The following is a 13,234-nucleotide window of genomic DNA, read 5'->3' on the forward strand; positions in this document are numbered from 1 at the left end:
TTTCGCTTAGTAATAGAGAACTACTTTGTGTGTGTGTGTATATCACTTGATCTAGAACTGGAAACAGAAATTAAAATTACACAAACAAAAATACCTATTTGCTTTTAAACCCCATCACAGAAGTGTTCAAGGGAAAACCGAACCAGCAAAAGCTCAACTGAAATTCCATATTGTACGAGAGATGATGGTTGGTTACAAAACAAGAGAATTCGGGGAGAAGAGGGGGGGGGGGGGGGGGGAGAGAGAGAGAGAGAGAGAGAGAGAGAGAGAGAGAGAGAGAGAGAGAGAGAAGAAGGGTTGATACCATCCTTAAGCAAACACATATGTCAGTGCAAGGGGAGCCTTTTAAACGAAAGAGAAAGCCGTTGGAAGAGACGCGAGTGAAGACTTTGACACCCAAGAATTTAGGATGAACAATAGTGAAAGCATTGAAAACACCAATAAGTGAAAGATAATAAAGCAATTAACTAAGCCAACTAAACAATAAAGAATAAACAGGGTGCATGCTAAAGAGAATTTACTAAAACAAGACACATTTGCCGGGAATGTATATATCCCTCTGTATTCACAAGTCAGACCTGATATGATTTTATGCTTAGATATACAACAAACAGAACAAAAAAAAGGGGAGGAATATTGCTCTAGAGATAAAATTTGTACCACAGCTCGAGCAATATACCGACCGAAGATGATGATGATGATTTCACTTGAAATTGCTGTATTTGGTATTCGCTCATAACTGAACTGAATTTTTGTGCAGTTTTTCCTTTTTTTTTCCACTTCTCTCACACACAAATATCATTGGCACTACAAAATTGGCTCTTCATTTCCCACTTCACACACAAACACAAACACACAGATACGCACTTGCTTGGGTTGTTGTTGTTGTTATAATTATACTGGGAGATATATCTGGGCTTTAAATAAGATTTGAAAGTCTGGGTTAATTTTCCACTTCTTCTTTATATTATTTTATTTTTATTTTTATTTTTATATTATATTATATTTATTTTGTTCGTTTATTCTTGTTGGTTTTCTGTCCCGCCTATTTTATTGTTATCCATATTATTTCACTATCCAGTTGGATAAACCGTGATTTGGTTTCATTTTTGTTTTCTTTTTATTCTGTGTTCATTGGAGATCCAAATACATTTTTTTTTTTCAGGACATAACTTTAATTGCTTCTGTTAAAAATAGTCAAGAGCATTCAACCTGTCATTTCTCGTTTTCATTACTATCCACACTCAATGCAATCAACACCTCAATTATCAGAGACTTCATCAGATCCCCCACAGAAAAGAAGGAGAATAAAACAGGCATGTGATTATTGTAGGTCCAAGAAAGCAAAATGCGATGGGAAAGCACCCAGTTGTACAAATTGTATAACGTCCAATGAAGAATGTGTCTACTCACAACCTTCTAAAAGACGAGGGTTACCCTCTGGTTATACACATTCATTAGAGAAAAGAATTCTATTATTTAAAGGTATACTAGTAAGTTTAATTCAAGACGATAAATTGATTGAATCAAAACTTTTGAACTTGTTATACAATTCGAATATTCTAATAGAGAAGCTAGAGGATCTTGAGACTGTATGGGAAGTACACAATTTGTCACAACTATTTGATCAGGTCTTTCAGGATAATAATGCAAGTATTAATATTACAAAATCCAATAAACCAACAGCTAATAAGACCATCACCACCACCATCAGTAACAACACCAATAATTTAAAAACTGATAACAGAGATGTATCTATTTCGGGAAATAGCCCCAATCCATCAATCAACGACTCTGCTAGATTAGCACCGGTGGCTATGCTTACGTCAGTACCAGGAGGATTAGAGAATCAAGTACAATCTGCAACTTCAATATCAACAACTACAACCACAACGACTGCACCTCCGTTGCCTTTACAACTCCCCGCACATGGACAACGGTTAGCCACTTCTGGAGCTCCACCACTTTTGCAACAGCAACAACAACAACAACAACAACAATTACAAATACAAATAGCATCTCCTAATCAACAGGATCCTATTCAACCATCTCCAAATAGTGCATTTGGATCATTTATTGGAAATAACAATTACCCAAGTACTCCATCACCAGCAGTGAGTGATCCGTCATTTTTTTTCAATTATGATGTTTTCCAGTTCATATCAGATGAAATCGAGGGCGCTGATGATAGTAGTCCTGAAAATTGGGAACCTGTGGCATTGCAGTATCATGGAATGTCGTCATTAATTTCAGGATTCACAAACAAAGTAGTGCAACAATATAACAGCAAGATAAATAATGTGTTCAAGAATCCATTTAGAGTTGGATCGATATTCAATGTCTCTTCATTTGCAATTAATGCAAGTATGTCCCAAAATGCCAGGTTCCCAGATGAATTGTTTGAATTTCCAGCAAACGTTCGAGAATTAATGGATGTTTACTTCTTGGTTCCTCATTGTCTTATGCCGATGTTGGATAAAGTTTCGTTTATTAGACACATGAACTACTTATTGGGTCTTCCAACAAGAAAAAGAAAAGCGGTTGATGGGAACATGTTAGCTTTAGTTTGGGCGGTTTTAGCACTTGGTGAATTCTCCATGGTTGGAGGTGATTGTAAAACTGCAGCTTTATATGCCAAATATTCTACAATGGCGTTGGAAAATTCATTTACAACCACCATCGAAACTATACAGGCCATGATAATTCTTGGGTTAACATATTATCATTTAGGACAATGGGATTTCTCGTGGGTTTTGATATCTTCAGGTACAAGAATGGCAGTTGATGTTAGATTAATGCGAAATGCATCTGATGATGATCCGAAACTGAAATTTCAAAGTAGTGCTAGTTTGAATAATATCAATAGACAAAGAACATGGGCCACTGTATTCTTGGTCAATACTTTGTTGTGTGCAAGAATGGGGAGATCACCGGTGGTAAGGGCACACGATTGGCCTGTACCCCAAATCAATAGTGATGGCTGGGAAGAATGGCAACCTTGGGAATTCTATTATTCATCAGATATCCCTAAACTTGAACATGGGAAATTCTTGTCAATATTCAACGAAGTTTTGAAAGGAATTGCAATTGTGAATTTAGCAATTACTGCCACTATAGATACCACAGTTTTCCAAGGAGGTGAAATTAAATATGATGATCGACAAAACTCGCAAAGTATGTCATTGGAGATGTTTAATGCAAGGATTGAAAATTGGAAAGCACAATTGCCTGAACATTGTCAAGTTGAATATTATGGGAAGGGTGCCATCCCTCCACCTCCAGTAATTTTGTTACATGTATTGGGTGATTTGATTTGGTGTATTTTGGCTGTAAGATTGAGTTCACTCAAGAGCAATAATGAGATTAAAGACAAGATTATTAAATTTAGGAATCAAAAGTATACCAGAGCCATTATATCAATTAAGAGATTTCTCAATGATAGAACAGTTCATATTTTACATCATTATTTCTTATTTGACTACTATTTGGTCATGGCATTCAATTTCCCCGATATGATGGATTTTGAATCTGAACTTATAAAGCAATCACATATTTGTGAAATGAGGAATGTTTTATTGAAGGCAGCATCTTACTCAGTACCTTGTCGTGTCTCTTGGGATTTGTTCACTATTATGAATAATACATCTTCAAATGATATTAAAGACACACCAAAGAATAATTTTTCCCAAGATACTCCTACTGCTCAAGAATCACCCATGATTTCAAATCTTTTAAATGAACCAATTACAATTAAACCAGAGCCTGTTGAAATGAAAGCACCCAAAGCACCAATATCAGTACCACAGACTCAACAAGTAAAACAGGCAATGCTGCCAGGTATTATTCCATATACTCCTACCAATGCTAAAAGTTGGGTTCATCAACTTCCACCACCAACAGCAACTACATTGACATTGCCCGTAATTGGACACACACAGAATTATTTTGCGCCAGACTCAAATTTATTACCAATGCAACATCCAGTTCATCAGCTGCCTTTATATCAAGCTCGAATTCCCTCCGTCGATCAACAACAACAACAACAACAACAACATCCTCTACCTTCAGCTCCAGCTCCGCGTCCTCCATCGCATCAGCAACAGTAATAATTTATTGTGTCACCTCAATAACCAATTGACGTATTTCTAATAAAACCAGAGTTTGAAGTGTATTCGACAAAGAGAGGACCATTCTAATTAGAGTGATGCAGTATAGATATCACTATTGTTGTTATGATTATACGTAGATACGAATATACATATATATATTTATATATAAGATGACTGGAACTTTCTAACCAAAGAGACCTTCTTCCATTGCATTAGGAATTGGCTTATCACCATAAGCACCAAACCAACTAACTGGTCTAACCCAATGATCAATTTTCTTGTTAATATTTAAGAAATCACTTAATTTAAAAGCCAATTTTTCTCCATCATAAAAATTATCCCCTTCATATACAAAACTAACAAGTACATTTACATCAATATCATTCAATTCATTATTTTTAGAACTTTCATTTCTTGGTAAATTCAATTCTTGAAGTAAATATTTAACATAATTTGAATGTTGATCAATTTGTTCATCAAGCAATTTTTCATTATTTAATTTCAAAGATTCTAATGATTTACTTAATAATGATTCACTATTATAAATTTCAATATCTCCAGCATTTACATGTTCAAATAATCCAGCATCCAGACTATCTAAAATAACAATTTTTTTAAATGTGAAAAATTTTATAAATGGAATAATTATTTCAGAAACATAACTTGTTATATAACTTGGTAAAATTGGTGATCTTTGTTGAATTAAAGTTAAATTTAATTCTTCATTATAAAATATTTCAATTGAATGAGAAATTCCTTTCTTTGAAGTTTTGCAATAATCTATAGGTGAAGCAAATGGATATAAATAAACATCATCAAGTGTACCTATTTTGATAAAGTTTAATGTATGTATTAATAAATCAATTGATAATTGTGGAATATTCCCAATGGAAATTGATGGAATGATAAGAGTAGATCCTGTTATATTAGGTATAGAAATGTTTGAATCAGGAATAAATGATGTCATTGGTGGAATGGGGGGATGATTGGTATTCGTATATTTAGTTTGGGGATTTTCTGATTTTTTTTTTCTTCAACTGTGTTTGCCTTCAAATGTGGCATTGTCGCAAAAAATAAACGATTCTCTAGAACGGTTCGTGATAGTAGAAACTTTCATGGTTTGAACAATTCATCTAGACACAATTAATGTTGGTCTTTTAGTAACCCGAGTGGATATTTGTTTGAAGAGGATTCTTGTACCTGTTGGAATAGTTTTGCTATTTCTATAGCATATAATTCACGACAGGTACATCATTGCAACCAAATCGTCGCACAACAGCAGCATAGGTACTATTTTTTTTGACATGTACATTCAAGTTTATCACATCTGCTAGTAATATGATCAACACATCTGTTGTTGTTAATGGCTTAGAACTAAGAATTAAAATAAAGAGAGATTTGGTTTTAGCAAGTGGTGGTAGTATTAGGCATCACGTGTTTGCTGGTGATTAATTTCTTGAATTTATTTTATTTTTTTTTAGTGGACTAATCTTATCTGGACTTTAAAATTAACGAAACTTTACTGGCAGTAATTAAACTTTTCTTCTTTATGCATTAATTTATACCTTGTATTTGTAGATGAATCTTCTTTTTTGAAATTCCATAGACCTTAATTATCAAATATGAAATATCAGAAGTTAATAGATGAATGTGAAAGTGATCAATTAATTTGAAAAGCTGACCTAAAAGAAAATTGACCGTCCGCACACTACTCGCGTTAAACACAGAGAGAGAGAGAGAGAGAGAGAGAGACCGGAGTTACAGCACAACGACAAACAGTGAGAGAGTGAGAAAAAAATTAGTTCAGGTTTATAGATTTTTAGATAAATGAAATTGGAACAAAGAGAAGATGAGAAATTGTTCAGGCTGACTTTTTTTTTGCTGTTGTTGTTGTTGTTGTTGAACAAAATCCAGTTCCAATCCTCACTCAACTCAACTTCTCCCATTTCTTCCCCCTTTTTCCACTCCAATACAAAAAAAAACTAAAAACAATAAAGACAATCATTATCACCGTCAACAAGTTAGTACAAGCTTTACCTCGCACTACCAGATAGACTCAATTATCAATTCCTTTAGTTTATAAATCAATCAATTGAATCGCATACTATTTTATTGCTTTGTTTGAAACTGAAAAGAATTCCGTCTTTGAGATAAGACCATACCGGGAGTGAAATAGAACTAACTTCAGAAACATCACATCACAAGCAATTGGTTCCATATAAACTGAAATATCATTGCATTGAATACATTATTATAATTTTATCAAACGACTACATACAATTTCAATTTATAACTTTGTTCTTGAATTATCGTTTTGGTTTGTTTGCCCATTATTACATTTGCTATAAACTTTCCTTTTGTTAAAAAAAAAATAAAAACCTTTTAATAACTTCCCTTTTTTGCCCATTTTCATGCCAAATCTTTTAAAAAAGCTTCACATTACTAAGTCAAACCATTCAACAACAAGCGAACAGAATTCTAGCTCATCAATGGATTACTACCAACAACAGCAACAGCAACAATCGCTTCCAGGAGAACAAATTGTTCATCCAGTTGCCCCACAAACTGGTCTGACTACTGCCAATGTTACAGCTACTTCAACTTCCAACATTGCACAATCTGCTGCTTCTTCCCTTCATTCACAACAAGTTCAACAACAAGAAATGTCTAGATCTAGTACTGAAGATGCCATCAAAAGATCATTATTACCTGAACGTTCAACTATTTCTAAAGGTAAGTACTCCTTAACTGATTTTTCAATTATGAGAACTTTGGGTACTGGATCATTTGGAAGAGTTCATTTAGTAAGATCCGTTCATAATGGTAGATACTATGCCATAAAAGTATTGAAAAAACATCAGGTTGTTAAAATGAAACAAGTTGAGCATACTAATGATGAAAGAAGAATGTTAAAATTGGTTGAACACCCATTTTTGATTAGAATGTGGGGTACTTTTCAAGATGCTAAGAACTTGTTTATGGTTATGGATTATATTGAAGGTGGTGAATTGTTTTCATTATTGAGAAAATCTCAAAGATTCCCAAATCCCGTGGCCAAATTTTATGCTGCTGAGGTTACTTTAGCTTTAGAATATTTACATAGTCATGATATTATCTATCGTGATTTGAAACCTGAAAACATTTTATTAGACAGAAATGGTCATATTAAAATCACTGATTTTGGGTTTGCTAAAGAGGTCAGCACTGTCACATGGACTTTGTGTGGTACACCAGATTACATTGCCCCAGAAGTCATCACAACAAAACCTTATAATAAATCCGTTGATTGGTGGTCATTAGGGGTGTTGATCTTTGAAATGTTGGCTGGTTATACTCCATTCTATGATTCAACACCAATGAAGACTTATGAGAAAATCTTGGCAGGTAAAGTTCATTATCCAAGTTTTTTCCAACCGGATGTAATTGATTTATTAAGTAAATTGATAACAGCTGATTTAACTAGAAGATTAGGTAACTTGATCAATGGTCCTGCTGATATTAGAAATCACCCTTGGTTCCTGGAGGTTGTTTGGGAAAAATTGTTAGCAAAGGATATTGAAACTCCTTATGAACCTCCAATTACTGCTGGTGTTGGTGATTCATCATTATTTGATCACTATCCAGAAGAACAATTAGATTATGGTGTACAAGGAGAAGATCCATATCACCAATACTTCCTCGACTTTTAGAATTAATGAAATAAAAAGAAAAGATATCGAAAACGAAACAAAGAGAGAGAGAGAGAGATCTATATGAAACTATGGTCTTTTTATGTATCGTTGTATTACTATTACATTTTTTTTTTTATTACATTTTACAGTTTATTTGACTTTAGTTTGTTCTTTCTTTTGGGATTTTTATTTTTTTGATTTAGTTCTAATTTACATGCAGTTTTATATACTAATCGTAACGTACCTAATGAATCGTCAATACATTATTATTTCTCTTTATTTATCTATAATTACAATAATACTAATACTAATAATAATAAATTGATTTATCTATTATTAATTTCCTTAAGCTTGGAAGACATGTTTACAATCCAAACAAACAAAAAACAAAATCATACTAGTATCTTTTCTTCTTTGTTGACTTTGGAAAAACACACATTCATGATTCCCACATTCAGGACATTCTTTATTTGATCTAGGTAAAGTTGGATCATTACCAATATCTTGAACCACACCTGCAGTAGCACCAATATTAGTAATTAATTCATGACGATAAACTTTTGGATTTTCTGCCAATTCTGTATATCCACAATTACGACATGCGTATAATAACCTTTGACCTTCTTTATCCTCTTTTGGATATAACATATTATTACATTCTGCGCAAAATCTAAATGATGCCATGATTATCTATATATATATATATAATTATTGTTGTTATGATTGTGATGGTGGTAGTGGTGATGATGGTTCTTTGAGTATGATGATATTGATAACGAGTTGTTTCTTCATGTTGAGATTTTTCATTCTTGGTTTTCTTTTTTTTTTTTTTTCTATTGTCATGATGTTGAGTACAAAATTCAATTAGTGAGGAGTGTTTTTTTTTTGGTTACTTCTGCACGTCTTTTATTTTTTCTTTTTTTCTCACTCCCAGTACTATATAAAGGGATCTATTTTCCCCCCCTTGATTTTGCAAAGTGTTCATTTAAATTTCTTTAAGGAAAGTTGTGCCTGGATGTGTCATTTTGAATAGTTCAATGTTATATAGATGAGGAGTTGGTCATGTTGGCCTAAACTTTAACACCTTTGATTGTGAGGGTAGTTTGAGTTTGTTTAACACTGAACAGATATTTCTGTTCTTACCAACTAACGATATTGTTGATATTCTAGCACAATTGTCGTATCCTTTGATACTACTATTATATAAATGATTAATGTATATCTGTCTATCGATGTTTATTTTATATTATAGAAAAGGTACTTGAAATCTTGTAGAATATATCCTCCTCTAATGATGAACACAAGTCCAATAGAATATAATCTTTATCATGAATTCTTACTTGTTGTATAATCAACACACTCCAAATCAACTATTCCACTTTAATTCAAGTCGTGCGTTTTGTTCAAAAACAAAAATTCAAAATCCAATGAAAAAAATTTTTAAAAATGGATGGAAGATTCAATAGAGAGAGAGAGAAAAAAAAAAACTAAGAGACAAATTTTCACTACTATTACTACTACTACTATTACTATTGAAGATTCATATACTCATCAAGATAAATACCATGTCAATCATTCGTCAAGCCATTAGACCAACTTTAAGATCTGTCACATCTAAAAGAATTGCCATTACTGCCTTACGTTATAATTCAACTGTTGTTGAAAAAGCTCCAGTTGATGCTAAAATCACCACTATAGTTGATCAAATTTCTACTTTAACCCTTTTGGAAACTTCACAATTAATTAATGAATTAAAAGAAAGATTAAATATTTCTGATATTTCATTACCTGCTGCTGGAGCTGGAGCTGCCCCAGCTGCTCAAGCTGCTCCAGCTGAAGAAGAAGTTAAAGAAGAAGTTGAAGAAAAGACTATATTTTCAATTAAATTGGAATCTTTTGATGCTAAATCTAAACCAAAGATTATTAAAGAAGTTAAAGGTATGTTAGGTTTATCTTTGGTTGAATCTAAGAAATTCGTTGAAAGTGCTCCAAAGGTATTGAAAGAAAATGTTACTAAAGAAGATGCTGAAAAGATCAAAGCTACTTTGGAAGGTTTAGGTGCTAAAATTACTTTAGAATAAGCAAATATAAATTAGAGGAAAAAGAGAAAGAGATGGATGATAAATATTCATAAGAAATAATAATAAAAAATTTTTTAAAACTATTTCTTTACACATGGTCTTTTTATATTATAGTACAATAGCTTATAATCTTCTTGTCTTGTAAATATACATTAATTATTATTTAAAAAAAACATCTTTTTAAGCTATGGTAATGAATATAAACTATCTAGTCGATTATGTTTCATTAAACGAGCATGGTAATTTGGTCCATTAAGTCTGCTATCTGGAAATCCTATAGAAAATGAATGACTATGAGGTATAGGAAGCAGTAATGAAGTACTATTATAAATTTCACAACTTTCATCATCATCTTCTTCTTCTTCCTCGTCAAACTCACTCCCACTGTCTTGTGCCTTATTCTCTGGCTCTTCTTCTCGTGATTGGTCTTCTTGTAAGACCGCTTCCTCTTCTTCTGCTTGTTCATACAATTGTTGTTGAGTGCTGATACTTCCAGCTCGCACAGTTTGTGGATCAGCATCTGAAACTGAATTTGTAGAAATTGATGGAGTTGATATATTAGATACTCGATCTTGAAAAATTCCATATTTTCTATTCGTGGAGGTGACATTTGTACGGGAAGGGGTGGATGTAGGAGGCGGAGGAGGAGCAGAAGTAGTCTTAGATAATAATGTCAAATTATTCTTCAGTAGTTGACTGGTTCGATCAGCATTGATTAAATTTTGAAAACTATCAATTAATTTAGTATATTGCATCATCAAATTAGAAGGTAATCTTTTATTAGGATATTTCTGTTCTTTGTTTGAGATCATATTCATGGTGATTTGGAATAATTTTATTAGTTCTAAACGTTGAGCTTGACTGAACGATTTTGATGTCAATGTAGCTGTGATTAACCCATTAAGACGATCAATAAGACTGCCTTTATTATCCAGTTGATTTATAATTGATCCATTCATTATTCTCGTTTATGTATATCTTTATAAGTCTATGTCAGCATATGGTTCTAAGCTTTGATTATTTCCAATGAATGATAGATGAAGTTGAATGTTCAAGAACAAAAGAATAGACTAATATTAACCAAAGTAATAGTATAATTGGAATTTTTTTAGCTCACCAGAATTGACGCAGATTCAGATTTAGGAAAGGGAGTTTTCGTGTCTTGGTTTTTATTTTTTCATTCTGGTGTGTAATTCCATACATAAGATAAGTTGCACAAAAAAATAATAATTGACGACAACCGCCGCCATAAAAGTTTAACACGATCTCTCCCTCCCTCCCTCTCTCCGTCCCCCTTTCCTTCCCACTTAGTTTGATGTCACTCGTAAAACGGATGGAATAAAATTTGGCAACCACGGTTACCATGCGCGTGCTTGGTGTTGTTTCATTTTCACATTACCTTGATCATTATTTCAAAACTAAACAGACACCATTACCTTTTATTCTCCTCCATTCCCCCACCCCTAGTCATAACATTTGAAAATTCATACCGTGGATGTTGTTCAAATTGTTTTTACCTTTCCTGTACAGTCCTTAGATGGATAAAAGATGGCTATTGTATTTTTTTTTTACGTGTATTCTCTTATCTTTATTAAAAATTCCTGTAGCATTATTATTTTTAACTTTGTATGAATATGAGTAAATACGCCCGAAAGCAATAATGTCGGAAATACGCCAATGCATGAAGAACATTTGAACTTTTAAGCAGGGAAAGTGTAGGTGCATGAGATCAACCGGATGTTAATAACATCAAATGGAAATATACATTACGTATCATTACAAAGGTTTATATTGCTGTTTATGATGTTTGGATAGCAAACGTAATCAAAGAGAACGTCCTCGGAAATAAATGCTGTTGACACTTTTGATTCCATAAGCGGTTCCGAAATTTATCCCATCAAACATACTGATGGTCAACAAAGTACACCTTATAAGAATATTATGGTGAGAGAATAGTACATGCAAGATGTAATAACCTGAACATTGGAGTGTATGTAGCCTAGTATATAGACAGACAGCAATTATTGCTATCTTTTGTGTATTATTCTCTCAGTATGCTTGAAGCGAAATTTCTTTTAAAAATGTTGATGTCATCAGCTAAATTCAAGTATGGTGAGTTAAATAGTCAGGATTCTGGAATCTGGGACTAAACAAACGTCTAGAATGTAATATGTGCTACACTCATCACATCACACTAGACCAATTCATGAATATGAGAAAAAAAAATAAGAATTCCCTCGACCACCACTTCCCCCCTAATTAATACGATGCTATCAATTGGGATTCTCGCATGGTTAGGTTAATCTATTAGTCTTGCATTGAAGAGAAAGGTTTGAACTAAACTAAAAGCTAAAGTACAACTGCTGATTTACTTGTATCCAGTATTCGGTGAGCGAATGTTGAAAAAGAAAAGTGCAAAATGTTCAATGAATCCTAACCATCTGCAAATTTACTTAACTCACCTAAATTTTTTTTTTAATTGTATGTGGTTGGGAGGAGTACGGGACATTTGCTATTTAAGCAATAATTGTAAAGTAGTATAGGGAGTATGCTATTATTGTGAATTCGTTAGTTTAAGGTTTTCTAGTTTTTCTATGCCCATCGGCTTCAGATTAATCACAGTATTTATAGGCTAATTATTTCCACCAGAATATCTTTTCCATCAAATTTCACTTTTCTTTCTTCTTTTTCCTTTCAAAATGTACTAACGCGTAAGAGATCTCGAAAGATCCAAAAGAAGGTTCTCTAAACTACTATAACTGAAAGATACACAGAATTCCAGTGAAGGAAATAAGTAACTAAAACAAAGAGATTACCTCACTCCCTCCTCACTCCCCCCAAAAGTAACACAATAATCAGATCAATTTGCGTTAATTTGATTGCCCAAGTTAATTGCATACCGACGCGAGCCATTCTGAAGAAATAGGAGGATTATTTCAGATTTCAAACCTCAGCTCAAGAAAAATATAAAAGATCAACAACCACGATACTAGAAAACTGAATAAGGCAATTTTTTTATTGTCTTTTTTTGAAAAAACCATACTTCATAACCAAACCATAAATACCACCGAGCCTACCCACTCATTGAGAAAAGGATATATAAACGAGGCTGAAAGTGAACTAGGAATTTGACCCAAGTTAGAGTGGCCGCAGAATTCAAAAAATATTCTCAGATTGAGATTTTTCTGTTTTGTTTAGTGGGAGAAAAAAAAAAGCAAAGAAGTGAAGAAGAGACAGACTACTACCCATCCCCCCATTTATTGAGAGTCATAAATTAATTCACCGAATTCTGTTGTTGTTTTCATCATCACAAGTATTGGAGCCACTAGTGTCGAAATAATAATACAAATACTTTCAACCATTTCTCATCTAA

General features: G+C 33.1%; 6 protein-coding genes across 6 annotated transcripts; 3 read left to right on the forward strand and 3 right to left on the reverse strand. All coding sequences in view use genetic code 12, as the record gives it.

The window, feature by feature from the left end:
• Positions 1 to 1,247: 1,247 nt before the first annotated feature.
• Positions 1,248 to 4,106, forward strand: ZCF10 (Zcf10p; the record flags this gene model as incomplete). Its single annotated transcript, XM_002547381.1, has 1 exon — positions 1,248 to 4,106. One exon carries the CDS (start codon positions 1,248 to 1,250, stop codon positions 4,104 to 4,106), a length of 2,859 nt encoding a protein of 952 aa, XP_002547427.1.
• A 187-nt stretch (positions 4,107 to 4,293) lies between these two features.
• On the reverse strand, positions 4,294 to 5,076 carry CTRG_01735 (uncharacterized protein; the record flags this gene model as incomplete). The annotated part of the gene is made up of 1 exon (XM_002547382.1): positions 4,294 to 5,076. One exon carries the CDS (start codon positions 5,074 to 5,076, stop codon positions 4,294 to 4,296), a length of 783 nt encoding a protein of 260 aa, XP_002547428.1.
• A 1,444-nt stretch (positions 5,077 to 6,520) lies between these two features.
• Positions 6,521 to 7,798, forward strand: TPK2 (cAMP-dependent protein kinase catalytic subunit; the record flags this gene model as incomplete). The annotated part of the gene is made up of 1 exon (XM_002547383.1): positions 6,521 to 7,798. One exon carries the CDS (start codon positions 6,521 to 6,523, stop codon positions 7,796 to 7,798), a length of 1,278 nt encoding a protein of 425 aa, XP_002547429.1.
• A 327-nt stretch (positions 7,799 to 8,125) lies between these two features.
• Positions 8,126 to 8,464, reverse strand: CTRG_01737 (DNA-directed RNA polymerase II core subunit; the record flags this gene model as incomplete). The annotated part of the gene is made up of 1 exon (XM_002547384.1): positions 8,126 to 8,464. The coding sequence occupies one exon, from the start codon at positions 8,462 to 8,464 to the stop codon at positions 8,126 to 8,128; it is 339 nt and encodes a 112-aa protein (XP_002547430.1).
• An 881-nt stretch (positions 8,465 to 9,345) lies between these two features.
• CTRG_01738 (mitochondrial 54S ribosomal protein bL12m) lies at positions 9,346 to 9,861 on the forward strand (the record flags this gene model as incomplete). Its single annotated transcript, XM_002547385.1, has 1 exon — positions 9,346 to 9,861. The coding sequence occupies one exon, from the start codon at positions 9,346 to 9,348 to the stop codon at positions 9,859 to 9,861; it is 516 nt and encodes a 171-aa protein (XP_002547431.1).
• A 185-nt stretch (positions 9,862 to 10,046) lies between these two features.
• Positions 10,047 to 10,820, reverse strand: CTRG_01739 (uncharacterized protein; the record flags this gene model as incomplete). Its single annotated transcript, XM_002547386.1, has 1 exon — positions 10,047 to 10,820. The coding sequence occupies one exon, from the start codon at positions 10,818 to 10,820 to the stop codon at positions 10,047 to 10,049; it is 774 nt and encodes a 257-aa protein (XP_002547432.1).
• Positions 10,821 to 13,234: the final 2,414 nt, after the last annotated feature.

Source organism: Candida tropicalis (assembly GCF_000006335.3).
Source record: "Candida tropicalis MYA-3404 genomic scaffold supercont3.2, whole genome shotgun sequence".
NCBI classification, from domain to species: Eukaryota; Fungi; Ascomycota; class Pichiomycetes; order Serinales; family Debaryomycetaceae; genus Candida; species Candida tropicalis.